Source organism: Oncorhynchus clarkii, chromosome 29 (genome assembly GCF_045791955.1).
Source record: "Oncorhynchus clarkii lewisi isolate Uvic-CL-2024 chromosome 29, UVic_Ocla_1.0, whole genome shotgun sequence".
Lineage (NCBI taxonomy): Eukaryota > Metazoa > Chordata > Actinopteri > Salmoniformes > Salmonidae > Oncorhynchus > Oncorhynchus clarkii.
The window spans coordinates 39296400-39316399 of NC_092175.1; the positions used below are offsets into that span (position 1 = coordinate 39296400).

Below are 20000 nucleotides of genomic sequence, written 5' to 3' on the forward strand. Positions count from 1 at the left end.
CCATCACTAGTGGGAGAGCGTCTCTAGTGCCACTTCATGGGGCAAATACACACACACACACACACACCCACAAGCTGCACACACACACACACACACACACACCTATGAGTTGGGCTTCGTCCTCAGTGAGCGTCTTGCTGAGGTAAGTCTTCTTCTTCTTCAGAGAGTTTCCAGAGGGCAGAGTGGCTCCAGTGTTGGGCATGGGAGGCTCCCCGTCCTTCTGCTGCAGGGCATCAGCTATCACCAGGAAGGCCCTCAGACCTATGTTCATACGCTACGGAGACACAACACACACGCACGCACACACACACACACACACACAACACACAACACGCGCGCGCACGCACACACACACACACACACACACACAACACACACACACACACACAGTATTAGTATACATTTGAGGCTCCCCAGCCTTCTGCTATAGGCATCAGGTCACTGGTATAGTGTAGTTAGCGAGGCTCCTCTCTGCAAGGTCCGAACAAGGAAAACCATTTTTTAAAGGAAAATAGCTATCTACTTGAACTTAAATGATGCTGTTTTAAAGCTAATCTCAATGCTATTCTACACATTTTGCCAAGAGGGTGAAAGAACATTTTGCCGTTTTGCAGAAATGCAGAAATCGTCCGCCATTTCCTGTTTGCTAAAATTCAAAAAGTTCATCTAATTTCAGTTTATGAGACAAAACAAGCAAGTAGAGAAGAATTTTACAATCTAAACCGCTGTGGAATATCTTTTAAATAACCCCAAAAAAATTTTTTTTCAAGCTATTTGAAGCTGGTGTACAAAACTGAAAAGTGAATAACAGTAGGCCTAGAAATAGAGTAAATAGAACATATTTACTACCGCTTCTTAGACTTGCTTTCAATGAGAATGACAGATCTATATATCTACATTTCTAAGTGAATTTGGTCAGGTCACCCAAAAACGTTACATATTGCAGCTTTAAAGCCACTTTCCTGTAATTTAAAAATTACAAATAATTGTCCCATGGCTTATGAAATGTCTAAATGCTATCTGGAGTAGACCTGAGCTTTAGGGGCCCCGACCTGTTTGCCACTGTGTTTGTTACCTCTGGGTTGAGACTGAACGCTTTGGCAGGCTTCCCGACACACAGCAGGTCAAAGATGATCTCCTTCATGGCAAAATCGAGTCTTTCCTGAAGAGAGAGAGGAGAAGAGGACCAATATTATAGAGTACTGTAGTAGTAGACGTAGTAGACACAGCAGTAGTAGTAGACACAGTAGTAGTAGTAGACACAGTAGTAGTAGTAGACACAGTAGTAGTAGACACAGTAGTAGTAGTAGACACAGTAGTAGTAGACACAGTAGTAGTAGACACAGTAGTAGTAGACACAGTAGTAGTAGTAGACACAGTAGTAGTAGTAGACACAGTAGTAGTAGACACAGTAGTATTAGACACAGTAGTAGTAGACACAGTAGTAGTAGACACAGTAGGCTGTCTGAGTATAAAGATGGATGTTGGTGTTGCATCAGGGCGCTGGCATATCTCCATATCTCCATATCTCCATATCTCTATCTGTCTATCTGGGGTCTAAACCTCTCTTCCATATTAAGATCCTACCACGGACACCTAAGCCTGAAGGTCTATGCATGTAATGCCCTGATGTATTTAGTGCTGAAATCTCTGACAGATGAACCGTGAGGTGGACAATTATTGTTTTAGGAAAGTTAAAAAAAACACACAAAAAACAATAGGCTATAATGTTTTGAATATATGCTACACATCCAAACACAAGGAATAGTGTTTTTATAATTAGTTATAGGCTGTTTTGAAGGAGACTTAAATGACTATAAGGTTGTTTCTGAAGCTAAGCAGGGTTGGTCCAGGTCAGTCCCTGGATGGGAGACCAGATGCTGCTGGAAGTGGTGTTGGAGGGCAAGTAGGAGGCACTATTTCCTCTGGTCTAAAAAAAAAAATCCCATGATTGGGGACACTGCCCTGTGTAGGGTGCCATCTTTTGGATGTGACGTTAAAAAGGTGTCCTGACTCTCTGAGGTCATTAAAGATCCCATGGCACTTGTCATAAGAGTAGGGGTGTTAAACCTAGAAGCTGATAATCTGTAAGTTAACGATGCTCCCTGGTGTAGTATTGTGAATAATGATATTTCTGTCTGTTCAGAGTAATATTTGAACACAATCTGGATATTTTCCATCCGGTTTGTTTGTTGTATGTCCTTAATACACACCTGGGCTATAAATTGTATGATCTTGACAAAGATGTTGAGTGGCATGTCTCTGGGTACGACACTACGACTGCCCTTAGGGAACAGAGTGGTGGTGATGGACGTCAGACGACTAGAGAAAACGAGAGAGAGAGGAAGAGGAAGGGAGAAAGAGAGAGAGAGAGAGAGAGAGAGAGAGAGAGAGAGAGGGAGAGAGAGAGAGAAAGGGGAGGGAGGGAGAAGGGGTTGAGAGAGAGATACAGAGAGAGAGAGAGAGAGAGAGAGAGAGAGAAAGAGAGAGAGAAAGGGGAGTGAGGGAGAAGGGGTTGAGAGAGAGAGAGAGAGAGAGAGAGAGAGAGAGAGAGAGAGAGAGAGAGAGAGGGAGAGAGAGAAAGGGGAGGGAGGGAGAAGGGGTTGAGAGAGAGATACAGAGAGAGAGAGAGAGAGAGAGAGAGAGAGAGAGAGAAAGAGAGAGAGAAAAGAGAAAGGGGAGTGAGGGAGAAGGGGTTGAGAGAGAGAGAGAGAGAGAGAGAGAGAGAGAGAGAGAGAGGAGGAAGGGAGAAAGAGCAAGAGAGAGACAGAGAGAGGGGGGGAGAGAGCGAGGGAAAGAGAGAGAGAAAGGGAAGGAAGGGAGGAGGGGGGTGAGAAAGTAGGAGGGAGGAAGAGAGAGAGAGAGAGAGAGAGAGAGAGAGAGAGAGAGAGAAGAGAGAGAGAGCGAAAGGGGAAGGATAGATTAATATCACACAACAGAAGCAATACATGACATCCTTCTTGTATAATACTGAAGGAGAGCATTACACATGTACAGGCCCCAGGACAGCTATTGAAAAACCTCGGATACACACGAAAAAGGGCTCCTGTCGACAACATTGTAAACTGCCGATGACAGACGAGCATGGTGTATGTTGTATCCTACAGTACCTCTGTGTTCCGGTGTTGCTCTCACACTTGATCCTGATCATATAGACCCAGAGGAGCCGGTAGAGAGCCTCCAGAGCCACACGGGCCATCTTGGGATCCTTATTCTGGAAACACACACCTCAAGAGTTAGTCACACGTCAACAGCACACAGTAGCATCGGTCTGGTTTCACACCGCATTAGTTCCAATTACCACTGACATAGAGTCTCACCATAGGATGATAGTGTAAGAAGCATTACCCACAGTGCCACTGTCTATCCCATTAGTGAGAACCGAACAGAACCCAATAACATTACCAGACATACACTCTGAGAATAAAAGGTGCTGTCTAGAACCTAAACGGGTTCTCCGGTTGTCCCCAGAGGAGAACCATAAACAACCCTCATGCAGTATCCTCCAGGCACTCTGACATCTATTGCTGTTCAACCTGAACACCTTCTACCGAACAGCTTCCTCCACCAGCACAGCTAATAAGGGGGGTTGAGGTGTGTGTGTGTGTGTGTGTGTGTGTGTGTGTGTGTGTGTGTGTGTGTGTGTGTGGGGGTATGGGTGGGTGTGTGTGTGGGTATGGGTGTGTGTGTGTGTATGGGTGTGTGTATAGGTATGGGTAGGTGTGTGTGGGTATGGGTGTGTGTGTGGGTATGGGTGTGTGTGTGTGGGTATGGGTGTGTGTGTGTATAGGTATGGGTGTGTGTGTGGGTATTGGTGTGTGTGTGTGGGTATGGGTGGGTGGGTGGGTGGGTGGGTGGGTGGGTGGGTGGGTGGGTAGGTATGGGTGGGTGTGTTTGTGGGTATGGGTGTGTGTTCTGACCTTGAGGTTGGAGAGACAGTTGTTGAGGAAGATGTGCCATCTGTTGAGGAAGAGCTGCTTCTGACTGACACACAGCAGACAGGTAACCAATGGAAACAGAGCCTGGAGACAGAGAACAACAACTCATCATGGATCCATACACTACATGACATTACACGACATTACACTACACTACATGACATTACACTACATTACACGACATGACACTACACTACATTACACTACATGACACTACACTCACTACATTACACTACATGACATTACACTATACTACCTGACATTACACTACACTACATGACATTACACTACATTACACAACATGACACTACACTACATTACACTACATGACACTACACTACATTACACTACATGACATTACACTACACTACATGACATTACACTACATTACATGACATTACACTATACTACATGACATTACACTATACTACATTACACTACACTACATGACATTGCACTACATTACATGACATTACACTATACTACATGACATTACACTATACTACATTACATTACACTGCACTAAATGGCATTGCACTATGTTACATTACACTACACTACATGACATTACACTACATTACATTACACTACACGACATTACACTATACTACATGACATTACACTATACTACACGACATTACACTACACTGCATAACATTACACTACACTACATGACATTACACTATACTACATGACATTACACTATACTACACATTACACTACACTACATGACATTACACTACATGACATTACACTACATGACATTGCACTACACTACAGTACATTACATTACACTACATGTCACTACACTACACTACATTACACTACATGACATTACACTACACTACATGACATGTCATTACATTACACTACATTACACGACAGGACATAACATTACACTACATGACATTACACTACACTACATTACACTACATGACATTACACAACACTACATGACATGTCATTACATTACACTACATTACACGACAGGACATAACATTACACTACATGACATTACACTACACTACATGACATTACACTACATGACATTGCACTACACTACAGTACATTACATTACACTACATGACATTACACTACACTACATGACATTACACTACATGACATTGCACTACACTACAGTACATTACATTACACTACATGTCACTACACTACATGGCATTACACTACACTACATTACACTACATGACATTACACTATTCTACCTGACATTACACTACACTACATGACATTACACTACACTACACTACATGACATTACACTACACTACCTGACATTACACTACATTACACGACAGGACATAACATTACACTACATGACATTACACTATACTACATGACATTACACTACATTACATTACATTACACTACATTGTTTTACACGACATGACATTACACTACACTACACTGCATGATATTACACTACACTACATGACATTACACTACATTACATTACAACACATTACATGACATTTCACTACATTGTTTTACACAACATGACATTACACTACACTACAATACATTATAACACATTACAATACATTGTTTTAAACTACATGACATTACACTACACTACATGCCATGCATTAAACTACATTACACTACATTACATTACACTACATTACATTACATTACATTACACTACATTACACTACATTACATTACATTACATTACACTGCATTACATTACATTACATTACACTACATTACATTACATTACACTACATTAAACTACTACTACTACATTAAACTACATTACATTACATTACACTACATTACACTACATTACACTACACTACATTATTTTTCATTACATGTACTCATTCAACAAGGTTGTATGGAGTTTCAGATTGGTGCCAACCGTGGTCCTCTCACACCTGTGTGTCTGTTTCAGTGTTAGTGTCTCACAATGATCATTAAATATATTATATTACATTAAGTCTCAAATACCACTCTCAGACCGGCAGGCATATGTAGGTAATGCTTTTAAACTGGTTGAGGTATGATGGGAATGTATCAGATGAGTAATCTGTCAGTAAATATAATCTAATATGTTGTCTCTCCTTCCTTCCTTCCTTCCTTCCTTCCTTCCTTCCTTCCTTCCTTCCTTCGCTCTCTCTCCCTCTCTCTCTCTATCTGTCTCTCTCTCTCTCTCTCTCTCTCCGTCTCTCTCTCCGTCTCTCTCTCTCTGTCTCTCTCTGTCTCTCTCCGTCTCTCTCTCTCTCTCTCTGTCTCTCTCTCTCTCTCTCTGTCTCCCTCTCTCTCTGTCTCCCTCTCTCTCTGTCTCTTTCATACACACACACTATCCCAGCTCTTCTGTCTCTGTCTTTCTCTCTCTCCCCACACCCTTCTCCCACTCTCTCTCTCTCTCTCTCTCTCTCTGTCTCACTCTCTCTCTCTCTCTGTCTCTCTTTGTCTCTCTCTCTCTCTGTCCCTCTCTCTCTCTCTCTCTCTGTCTCTCTTTGTCTCTCTGTCTCTCTGTCCCTCTCTCTCTCTCTCTCTCTCTGTCTCTCTTTGTCTCTCTGTCCCTCTCTCTCTCTCTCTCTCCGTCTCTCTCTCTCTGTCTCTTTCATACACACACACTATCCCAGCTCTTCTGTCTCTGTCTTTCTCTCTCTCCCCACACCCTTCTCCCACTCTCTCTGTCAGTCGGTAGAGTACAAATTGAAGGGTAGGGGTGTGGCGGTATGAGGAAGAACAACATGTAGGGACAAACAAACAGCGTGTTATTATCTCCCTGCTCCTTTTGGTCCCGTCAGCTCTGGCATGACAGGGTAGTGTGTGTGTGTACTCATCGTGAAAAACATCTTGTTAAAGAAGGAGTGAGGAGGAGGAAGAAGAGGAGTGACAGATTGAAGTCTTGTCTTAACGTCTGGTTGGCTGGATGGAGGGTATTTGAAGAATCCCAAACAAAACAAACATGTTCAGTAGGCGGATGACATTTCTAGCACCATTCGAAGGAGGTAGTGAAAGCCACAAGGGGAAATATAAACAACCACACACAAAAACAAAAACAACAACAACAACTATTGAAAGAAACCAGCAGTCCATAAATACATCAATGGGCTGTGTCCCAACACCACATACCCCCCCTCCTCTTGTCCTGTCATTCATGAATACTATGGGACCAGACTATACCTGGAGTCAATTCATTATTACTATGGGGACCAGACTATACCTGGAGTCAATTAATTAATACTATGGGGACCAGACTATACCTGGAGTCCATTTATTAATACTATGGGACCAGACTATACCTGGAGTCAATTCATTATTACTATGGGGACCAGACTATACCTGGAGTCCATTTATTAATACTATGGGACCAGACTATACCTGGAGTCAATTCATTATTACTATGGGGACCAGACTATACCTGGAGTCAATTCATTAATACTATGGGGACCAGACTATACCTGGCGTCCATTCATTAATACTATGGGGACCAGACTACACCTGGAGTCCATTCATTAATACTTTGGGACCAGACTATACCTGGAGTCCATTCATTAATACTTTGGGACCAGACTATACCTGGAGTCCATTCATTATTACTATGGGGACCAGACTATACCTGGAGTCAATTCATTAATACTATGGGGACCAGACTATACCTGGAGTCAATTCATTAATACTATGGGGACCAGACTATACCTGGAGTCCATTCATTAATACTATGGGGACCAGACTACACCTGGAGTCCATTCATTAATAAGTGGTAGGTGAGGAAAGGAGACATGACTTACAGCTGAAATATGTAAAAGGAGAATCTGACCTGTACAGTAATAGTGTGGTATAGACTGACCAGTACAGTAATATACTGACCAGTACAGTAATAGAGTGGTATAGACTGACAAGCACAGTAAGAGTGGTATAGACTGACCAGTACAGTAACAGTGTGGCACAGACTGACCAGTACAGTAACAGAGTGGTTTCGACTGACCAGTACAGTAAAAGTGTGGTATAGACTGACCAGTCCAGTAACAGAGTGGTATAGACTGACCAGTACACTAATAGAGTGGTATAGACTGACCAGTACAGTACTAGTGTGGTATAGACTGACCAGTACAGTAATAGTGTGGTATAGACTGACCAGTACAGTAATAGTGTGGTATAGACTAACCAGCACAGTAATCGTGTGGTATAGACTGACCAGCATAGTAATAGAGTGGTATAGACTGACCAGTACAGTAATAGTGTGGTATAGACTGACCAGTACAGTAATAGTGTGGTATAGACTGACCAGCACAGTAATCGTGTGGTATAGACTGACCAGTACAGTAACAGTGTGGTATAGACTGACCACTACAGTATTATACTGACCAGTACAGTAATAGAGTGGTATAGACCAACCAGTACAGTAATAGAGTGGTATAGACTGACCAGTACAGTAATAGTGTGGTATAGACTGACCAGCACAGTACTAGACTGACCAGTACAGTAATAGAGTGGTATAGACTGACCAGGACAGTAAAAATGTGGTATAGACTGACCAGTACAGTAATAGAGTGGTATAGACTGACCAGTACACTAATAGAGTGGTATAGACTGATCAGTACAGTAATAGTGTGGTATAGACTGACCAGTACAGTAATAATGTGGTATAGACTGACCAGTACAGTAATAGTGTGGTATAGACTGACCAGTACAGTAATAGAGTGGTATAGACTGACCAGTACAGTAATAGTGTGGTATAGACTGACCAGTACAGTAATAATGTGGTATAGACTGACCAGTACAGTAAAAATGTGGTATAGACTGACCAGTACAGTAATAGAGTGGTATAGACTGACCAGTACACTAATAGAGTGGTATAGACTGACCAGTACAGTAATAGTGTGGTATAGACTGACCAGTACAGTAATGTGGTATAGACTGACCAGTACAGTAATAGTGTGGTATAGACTGACCAGTACAGTAATAGAGTGGTATAGACTGACCAGTACAGTAAAAGTGTGGTATAGACTGACCAGTGCAGTAATAGTGTGGTATAGACTGACCAGTACAGTAACAAAGTGGTTTCGACTGACCAGTACAGTAATAGTGTGGTATAGACTGACAAGTACAGTAACAAAGTGGTTTCGACTGACCAGTACAGTAATAGTGTGGTATAGACTGACCGCTACAGTATTAGACTGACCAGTACAGTAATAGAGTGGTATAGACTGACCAGTACAGTAATAGTGTGGTATAGACTAACCACTACAGTATTAGACTGACCAGTACAGTAATAGAGTGGTATAGACTGACCAGTACAGTAATAGAGTGGTATAGACTGACCAGTACAGTAATAGTGTGGTATAGACTGACCAGCACAGTACTAGACTGACCAGTACAGTAATAGAGTGGTATAGACTGACCAGCACAGTAAAAGAGTGGTATAGACTGACCAGTACAGTAATAGTGTGGTATAGACTGAAGTACAGAGTGGTATAGACTAGACCAGTACAGTAATAGAGTGGTATAGACTGACCAGCACAGTAAAAGAGTGGTATAGACTGACCAGTACAGTAATAGTGTGGTATAGACTGACCAGTACAGTAACAGACTGGTTTCGACTGACCAGTACAGTAATAGAGTGGTATAGACTGACCAGTACAGTAATAGTGTGGTATAGACTGACCAGTACAGTAATAGTGTGGTATAGACTGACCAGTACAGTAATAGTGTGGTATAGACTGACCAGTACAGTAATAGTGTGGTATAGACTGACCAGCACAGTAATAATGTGGTATAGACTGACCAGTACAGTAATAGTGTGGTATAGACTGACCAGTACAGTAATAGTGTGGTATAGACTGACCAGTACAGTATTAGTGTGGTATAGACTGACCAGTACAGTAATAGTGTGGTATAGACTGACCAGTACAGTAATAGTGTGGTATAGACTGACCAGTACAGTAATAGTGTGATATAGACTGACCAGTACAGTATTAGTGTGGTATAGACTGACCAGTACAGTAATAGTGTGGTATAGACTGACCAGTACAGTAATAGTGTGGTATAGACTGACCAGTACAGTAATAGTGTGGTATAGACTGACCAGCACAGTAATAGTGTGGTATAGACTGACCAGCACAGTAATAGTGTGGTATAGACTGACCAGTACAGTAATAGTGTGGTATAGACTGACCAGTACAGTAACAAAGTGGTTTCGACTGACCAGTACAGTAATAGTGTGGTATAGACTGACCAGTACAGTAATAGTGTGGTATAGACTGACCAATACAGTAATAGTGTGGTATAGACTGACCAGTACAGTAATAGTGTGGTATAGACTGACCAGTACAGTAATAGTGTGGTATAGACTGATCAGTACAGTAACAAAGTGGTTTCGACTGACCAGTACAGTAATAGTGTGGTATAGACTGACCGCTACAGTATTAGACTGACCAGTACAGTAATAGAGTGGTATAGACTGACCAGTACAGTAATAGTGTGGTATAGACTAACCACTACAGTATTAGACTGACCAGTACAGTAATAGAGTGGTATAGACTGACCAGTACAGTAAAAGAGTGGTATAGACTGACCAGTACAGTAATAGTGCGGTATAGACTGACCAGCACAGTCCTAGACTGACCAGTACAGTAATAGAGTGGTATAGACTGACCAGTACAGTAACAATGTGGTATAGACTGACCAGTACAGTAATATAGTGGTATAGACTGACCAGTACAGTAAGAGAGTGGTATAGACTGACCAGCACAGTAAAAGAGTGGTATAGACTGACCAGTACAGTAATAGTGTGGTATAGACTGACCAGTACAGTAACAGAGTGGTTTCGACTGACCAGGACAGTAATAGAGTGGTATAGACAGACCAGTACAGTAATAGTGTGGTATAGACTGACCAGTACAATAATAGTGTGGTATAGACTGACCAGTACAGTAATAGTGTGATATAGACTGACCAGTACAGTAATTGTGTGGTATAGACTGACCAGTACAGTAACAGAGTGGTATAGACTGACCAGCACAGTAATAATGTGGTATAGACTGACCAGTACAGTAATAGTGTGGTATAGACTGACCAGTACAGTAATAGTGTGGTATAGACTGACCAGTACAGTATTAGTGTGGTATAGACTGACCAGTACAGTAATAGTGTGGTATAGACTGACCAGTACAGTAATAGTGTGGTATAGACTGACCAGTACAGTAATAGTGTGATATAGACTGACCAGTACAGTAATAGTGTGGTATAGACTGACCAGTACAGTAATAGTGTGGTATAGACTGACCAGTACAGTAATAGTGTGGTATAGACTGACCAGTACAGTATAGTGTGGTATAGACTGACCAGTACAGTAATAGTGTGGTATAGATGACCAGTACAGTAATTGTGTGGTATAGACTGACCAGTAATAGTGTGGTATAGACTGACCAGCACAGTAATAGTGTGGTATAGTACAGTAACAGAGTGGTTTCAACTGACCAGTACAGTAATAGAGTGGTATAGACTGACCAGTACAGTAATAGTGGTGCACAGTATAGTGTGGTATAGACTGACCAGTACTAGACTGACCAGTACAGTAATAGTGTGGTATAGACTGACCAGTACAGTAATAGTGTGATATAGACTGACCAGTACAGTATTAGTGTGGTATAGACTGACCAGTACAGTAATAGTGTGGTATAGACTGACCAGTACAGTAATAGTGTGGTATAGACTGACCAGCACAGTAATAGTGTGGTATAGACTGACCAGCACAGTAATAGTGTGGTATAGACTGACCAGTACAGTAACAGAGTGGTTTCAACTGACCAGTACAGTAATAGAGTGGTATAGACTGACCAGTACAGTAATAGTGTGGTATAGACTGACCAGTACAGTAATAGTGTGGTATAGACTGACCAGTACAGTAATTGTGTGGTATAGACTGACCAGTACAGTAACAGAGTGGTATAGACTGACCAGCACAGTAATAATGTGGTATAGACTGACCAGTACAGTAATAGTGTGGTATAGACTGACCAGTACAGTAATAGTGTGGTATAGACTGACCAGTACAGTAATAGTGTGGTATAGACTGACCAGTACAGTAATAGTGTGGTATAGACTGACCAGCACAGTAATAGTGTGGTATAGACTGACCAGCACAGTAATAGTGTGGTATAGACTGACCAGTACAGTAACAGAGTGGTTTCGACTGACCAGTACAGTAATAGAGTGGTATAGACTGACCAGTACAGTAATAGTGTGGTATATACTGACCAGTACAGTAATAGTGTGGTATAGACTGACCAGAGTGGTTTCGACTGACCAGTACAGTAATAGAGTGGTATAGACTGACCAGTAATAGTGTGGTATAGCACAGTAATAGTGTGGTATAGACTGACCAGCACAGTAATAGTGTGGTATAGACTGACCAGTACAGTAATAGTGTGGTATAGACTGACCAGTACAGTAATAGTGTGGTATAGACTGACCAGTACAGTATTAGTGTGGTATAGACTGACCAGTACAGTAATAGTGTGGTATAGACTGACCAGTACAGTATTAGTGTGGTATAGACTGACCAGTACAGTAATAGTGTGGTATAGACTGACCAGTACAGTAATAGTGTGGTATAGACTGACCAGTACAGTAATAGTGTGATATAGACTGACCAGTACAGTATTAGTGTGGTATAGACTGACCAGTACAGTAATAGTGTGGTATAGACTGACCAGTACAGTAATAGTGTGGTATAGACTGACCAGTACATTAATAGTGTGGTATAGACTGACCAGCACAGTAATAGTGTGGTATAGACTGACCAGCACAGTAATAGTGTGGTATAGACTGACCAGTACAGTAATAGTGTGGTATAGACTGACCAGTACAGTAACAAAGTGGTTTCGACTGACCAGTACAGTAATAGTGTGGTATAGACTGACCAGTACAGTAATAGTGTGGTATAGACTGACCAATACAGTAATAGTGTGGTATAGACTGACCAGTACAGTAATAGTGTGGTATAGACTGACCAGTACAGTAATAGTGTGGTATAGACTGACCAGTACAGTAACAAAGTGGTTTCGACTGACCAGTACAGTAATAGTGTGGTATAGACTAACCACTACAGTATTAGACTGACCAGTACAGTAATAGAGTGGTATAGACTGACCAGTACAGTAATAGAGTGGTATAGACTGACCAGTACAGTAATAGTGTGGTATAGACTGACCAGCACAGTACTAGACTGACCAGTACAGTAATAGAGTGGTATAGACTGACCAGTACAGTAACAATGTGGTATAGACTGACCAGTACAGTAATATAGTGGTATAGACTGACCAGTACAGTAATAGAGTGGTATAGACTGACCAGCACAGTAAAAGAGTGGTATAGACTGACCAGTACAGTAATAGTGTGGTATAGACTGACCAGTACAGTAACAGAGTGGTTTCGACTGACCAGGACAGTAATAGAGTGGTATAGACTGACAAGTACAGTAATAGTGTGGTATAGACTGAGCAGTACAATAATAGTGTGGTATAGACTGACCAGTACAGTAATAGTGTGATATAGACTGACCAGTACAGTAATTGTGTGGTATAGACTGACCAGTACAGTAACAGAGTGGTATAGACTGACCAGCACAGTAATAATGTGGTATAGACTGACCAGTACAGTAATAGTGTGGTATAGACTAACCACTACAGTATTAGACTGACCAGTACAGTAATAGAGTGGTATAGACTGACCAGTACAGTAATAGAGTGGTATAGACTGACCAGTACAGTAATAGTGTGGTATAGACTGACCAGCACAGTACTAGACTGACCAGTACAGTAATAGAGTGGTATAGACTGACCAGTACAGTAACAATGTGGTATAGACTGACCAGTACAGTAATATAGTGGTATAGACTGACCAGTACAGTAATAGAGTGGTATAGACTGACCAGCACAGTAAAAGAGTGGTATAGACTGACCAGTACAGTAATAGTGTGGTATAGACTGACCAGTACAGTAACAGAGTGGTTTCGACTGACCAGGACAGTAATAGAGTGGTATAGACTGACCAGTACAGTAATAGTGTGGTATAGACTGACCAGTACAATAATAGTGTGGTATAGACTGACCAGTACAGTAATAGTGTGATATAGACTGACCAGTACAGTAATTGTGTGGTATAGACTGACCAGTACAGTAACAGAGTGGTATAGACTGACCAGCACAGTAATAATGTGGTATAGACTGACCAGTACAGTAATAGTGTGGTATAGACTGACCAGTACAGTAATAGTGTGGTATAGACTGACCAGTACAGTATTAGTGTGGTATAGACTGACCAGTACAGTAATAGTGTGGTATAGACTGACCAGTACAGTAATAGTGTGGTATACAGTAATAGTGTGATATAGACTGACCAGTACAGTATTAGTGTGGTATAGACTGACCAGTACAGTAATAGTGTGGTATAGACTGACCAGTACAGTAATAGTGTGGTATAGACTGACCAGTACAGTAAGTGTGGTATAGACTGACCAGCACAGTAATAGTGTGGTATAGACTGACCAGCACAGTAATAGTGTGGTATAGACTGACCAGTACAGTAATAGTGTGTTATAGACTGACCAGTACAGTAATATAGTGGTATATACTGACTAGTACAGTAATAGTGTGGCACAGACTGACCAGTACAGTAATAGTGTGGTATAGACTGACCAGTATAGTAATAGTGTGGTATAGACTGACCAATACAGTAATAGTGTGGTATAGACTGACCAGTACAGTAATAGTGTGGTATAAACTGACCAGTACAGTAATAGTGTGGTATAGACTGACCAGTACAGTAATAGTGTGGTATAGACTGACCAGTACAGTAATAGAGTGGTATAGACTGACCAGTACAGTAACAGACTGACCAGTACAGCAATAGTGTGGTATAGACTGACCAGAGAGTGTTTCTTCCTAGAGGACAGGTCCAGCGTAGTGTCATACAGACTTTCTACAAAGTTCCTCAGACACGGAACATTCACCTCGTTCTTCACCGTCTGCAAGGTCAAAGGGAAAAGGTCATAGGTCATACACAGAGCAGAGGGGTTACCAATGTACAGGACAGGTACAGTATATTAGATATGAGAGATTTCAAGATATGGTATAGAGATATGTACTGCGGCTACGGGGGACTAATATCTCCAGTGACATTATTGATTGATTAGGCACATTACAACATGAAGTAGAGTTAGAGGTACACCATATTAGACATGAGAGACTATGAGATATGAGAGAGATATGAGAAGATATGAGAAGATATGAGAGGATATGAGAGGATATGGGAGGATATGAGAAGATATGAGAGGATATGAGAAGATATGAGGGGATATGAGAGAGATGTGAGAGGATATGAGAAGATATGAGGGGATATGAGAGATGTGAGAGGATATGAGAAGATATGAGGGGATATGAGAGAGATGTGAGAGGATATGAGGGGATATGAGAAGATATGAGGAGTGTGAGAGAGATGTGAGAGGATATGAGAAGATATGAGAAGATATGAGGGGATGTGAGATAGATGTGAGAGGATATGAGGGGATAAGAGGGGATATGAGGAGTGTGAGAGAGATGTGAGAGGATATGAGGGGATATGAGGAGTGTGAGAGAGATGTGAGAGGATATGAGGGGATATGAGAGGTGTGAGAGATGTGAGAGAATATGAGGGGATATGAGAAGATATGAGGAGTGTGAGAGAGATGTGAGAGGATATGAGGGGATATGAGGGGATATGAGGAGTATGAGATAGATGTGAGAGGATATGAGGGGATATGAGAAGATATGAGGAGTGTGAGATAGATGTGAGAGGATATGAGAAGATATGAGAGGTGTGAGAGAGATGTGAGAGCATATGAGGGGATATGAGAAGATATGAGGAGTGTGAGATAGATATGAGGGGATATGAGGGGATATGAGAGAGATGTGAGAAGATATGAGAGAGATGTGAGAGGATATGAGAAGATATGAGAGAGATGTGAGAGAGATGTGAGAGGACATTAGAAGATATGAGAGGATATGAGAAGATATGAGAAGATATGAGGAGTGTGAGAGAGATGTGAGGGGATATGAGGAGATATGAGAAGATATGAGAGGTGTGAGAGAGATGTGAGAGGATATGAGGGGATATGAGAAGATATGAGAGGTGTGAGAGAGATATGAGGGGATATGAGAGGTGTGAGAGAGATGTGAAAGGATATGAGGGGATATGAGGAGTGTGAGAGAGGTGTGAGAGGATATGAGGGGATATGAGAAGATATGAGGAGTGTGAGAGAAATGTGAGAGGATATGAGGGGATATGAGAAGATATGAGGAGTGTGAGAGAGGTGTGAGAGGATATGAGGGGATATGAGAAGATATGAGGAGTGTGAGAGAGATGTGAGAGGATATGAGGGGATATGAGAAGATATGAGGAGTGTGAGAGAGATGTGAGAGAGATGTGAGAGGACATTAGAAGATATGAGAAGATATGAGAGGTGTGAGAGGATATGAGGGGATATGAGAAGATATGAGGAGTGTGAGAGAGATGTGAGAGGATATGAGGGGATATGAGAAGATATGAGAGGTGTGAGAGAGATGTGAGGGGATATGAGAAGATATGAGGAGTGTGAGAGAGATGTGAGAGGATATGAGGGGATATGAGAAGATATGAGAGGTGTGAGAGAGATGTGAGGGGATATGAGAAGATATGAGGAGTGTGAGAGAGATGTGAGAGGATATGAGGGGATATGAGAAGATATGAGGAGTGTGAGAGAGGTGTGAGAGGATATGAGGGGATATGAGAAGATATGAGAGGTGTGAGAGAGATGTGAGGGGATATGAGAAGATATGAGGAGTGTGAGAGAGATGTGAGAGGATATGAGGGGATATGAGAAGATATGAGGAGTGTGAGAGAGGTGTGAGAGGATATGCGACAAGTGTAGAGACAGACTGGTGTAGAGACAGACTGGTGTAGAGACAGACTGGTGTAGAGACAGACTGGTGTGGAGACAGACTGGTGTGGAGACAGACTGGTGTGGAGACAGACTGGTGTATAGACGGACTGGTGTAGAGACAGACTGGTGTTGATACAGACTGGTGTATAGACGGACTGGTGTAGAGCCAGACTGGTGTAGAGACAGACTGGTATATAGACGGACTGGTGTAGAGACAGACTGGTGTAGAGACAGACTGGTATATAGACGGACTGGTATATAGACGGACTGGTATATAGACGGACTGGTGTTGAAACAGACTGGTGTTGATACAGACTGGTGTAGAGACAGACTGGTGTTGATACAGACTGGTGTTGATACAGACTGGTATATAGACGGACTGGTGTAGAGACAGACTGGTATATAGACGGACTGGTGTAGAGACAGACTGGTGTTGATACAGACTGGTGTTGATACAGACTGGTGTAGAGACAGACTGGTGTAGAGACAGACTGGTGTAGAGACAGACTGGTGTAGGGTAGACTTACTGCAGCTACAGGAACCAGTATCTCTACGAAGAGTCCAGCCAGAGAATGTTTAATGTCCTTATCCTTCACCTCCAGGAAATACTGGGCACACTCCTAGAGAGAGTTAAATATATATATACATCATTATACACACTCCTAGAGAGAGTTATACTGTATATATACATCATTATACACACTCCTAGAGAGAGTTATACTGTATATATACATCATTATACACACTCCTAGAGAGAGTTATATATATATATATATATATACATCATTATACACACTCCTAGAGAGAGTTATACTGTATATATACATCATTATACACACTCCTAGAGAGAGTTATACTGTATATATACATCATTATACACACTCCTAGAGAGAGTTATATATATATATATATATATATATATATATACATCATTATACACACTCCTAGAGAGAGTTATACTGTATATATACATCATTATACACACTCCTAGAGAGAGTTAAATATATACATCATTATACACTCCTAGAGAGTTATATATATATATACATCATTATACACACTCCTAGAGAGAGTTATACTGTATATATACATCATTATACACTCCTAGAGAGTTATATATATATATACATCATTATACACACTCCTAGAGAGAGTTAAATATATGCATCATTATACACACTCCTAGAGAGTTATATATACATCATTATACACACTCCTAGAGAGAGTTATACTGTATATATATATATACATCATTATACACACTCCTAGAGAGAGTTATACTGTATATATATATATACATCATTATACACACTCCTAGAGAGTTAAATATATACATCATATGATTATACACACTCCTACAACACTTAAGATAAACTGAGAGACACACCAAACAAAACATACATGAATACTGAATGGATTCAGTAACCTGTAACGACACATGACAAGAAGCTCAGTCAACACCACTGAACCAGAAAAGCAAACGTGGCCATTTTGGATCCGGGGCAAAGGTACATCTAGGTCTCGACGAGGCAGTAACGATACACATCCACTACGCACACGCACGCACGCACACACGCACACACACGCACACACGCACACACACACACGCACACGCACACGCACACACACACACCTGCATGAACTGGAAGGAGGCCTCGAAGTCCTCCACGGGGTACATCTTAATCCTGAAGAACTTGACTCCCATGATGAGGCTGATGGTAGACTGGAAAACATAGTGGTTCTGTTCCTTCTGTCTCAACTCCTTCAGCTCAGAGATGAACTTCTTCCTCACAGCAGGGAATCTGGTAGCACAGACACACACGGGAGGTAATACGTCACTTATCACGCCAATCTGATACATCTTTATACATATAGCTAACAGTGTCTGTATACATACAGTTTATACAGCTACAGTTATCTCCATGTCCTTGCTGTTGCTTTGTTTTCTTGCTTTGTTTGTTTGTTTGTTTGTGTATTTAGTGTTGCATCTCTTACAGGTTATAGTGAGATAATGTGTGTTCCGTACCAGGCTATTGGGAGATAATGTGTGTGCCGTACCAGGCTATTGGGAGATAATGTGTTGCCCGTACCAGGCTATTGGGAGATAATGTGTGTTCCGTACCAGGCTATTGGGAGATAATGTGTTGCCCGTACCAGGCTATTGGGAGATAATGTGTGTTCCGTACCAGGCTATTATGAGATAATGTGTGTTCCGTACCAGGCTATTGGGAGAGAATGTGTGTGTTCCGTACCAGACTATTGGGAGATAATGTGTGTTCCGTACCAGACTATTGGGAGATAATGTGTTGTCCGTACCAGGCTATTGGGAGATAATGTGTGTCCGTACCAGGCTATTGGGAGAGAATGTGTGTGTTCCGTACCAGACTATTGGGAGATAATGTGTGTTCCGTACCAGACTATTGGGAGATAATGTGTTGTCCGTACCAGGCTATTGGGAGATAATGTGTGTTCCGTACCAGGCTATTGGTAGATAATGCATGTGCCGAACAAGGCTATTGGGAGATAATGTGTGTTACGCACCAGGCTATTGGGAGATAATGTGTGTGTCGTACCAGGCTATTCGGAGATAATCTGTAAAGAGGTTATAGTAGTTGGGTCTCCATCTGTCCTGTCCTGACTGGGCCTCACTGGATTACTGAGAGGCATAACACACCCTCCTAAAACCACCAAAATACTGTGTATCTGTGGACCAACAACCTTCCATCACTATAATGGACCAACAACCTTCCATCACTATAATGGACCAACAACCTTCCATCACTATAATGGACCAACAACCTTCCAACAACCTTCCATCAGTATAATGGACCAACAACCTTCCATCACTATAATGGACCAACAACCTTCCATCACTATAATGGACCAACAACCTTCCATCACTATAATGGACCAACAACCTTCCATCACTATAATGGACCAACAACCTTCCAACAACCTTCCATCAGTATAATGGACCAACAACCTTCCATCAGTATAATGGACCAACAACCTTCCATCAGTATAATGGACCAACAACCTTCCAACAACCTTCCATCAGTATAATGGACCAACAACCTTCCAACAACCTTCCATCAGTATAATGGACCAACAACCTTCCATCAGTAT

General features: G+C 41.7%; 1 protein-coding gene across 1 annotated transcript in view; it reads right to left on the reverse strand.

Moving 5' to 3' along the window:
• The window catches only part of LOC139387949 (furry homolog b (Drosophila)), a 163647-nt gene that overhangs the window by 78615 nt on the left and 65032 nt on the right, over positions 1-20000 (reverse strand). The window contains exons 7-14 of the mRNA XM_071134348.1: positions 18508-18676; positions 17402-17494; positions 14844-14942; positions 3921-4022; positions 3111-3214; positions 2214-2322; positions 1076-1162; positions 103-274 (exon numbers count right to left, since the gene is read on the reverse strand). Of these exons, the coding sequence (XP_070990449.1) occupies positions 103-274; positions 1076-1162; positions 2214-2322; positions 3111-3214; positions 3921-4022; positions 14844-14942; positions 17402-17494; positions 18508-18676 (935 nt within the window). The remainder of the gene's footprint in view (positions 1-102; positions 275-1075; positions 1163-2213; positions 2323-3110; positions 3215-3920; positions 4023-14843; positions 14943-17401; positions 17495-18507; positions 18677-20000) is intronic.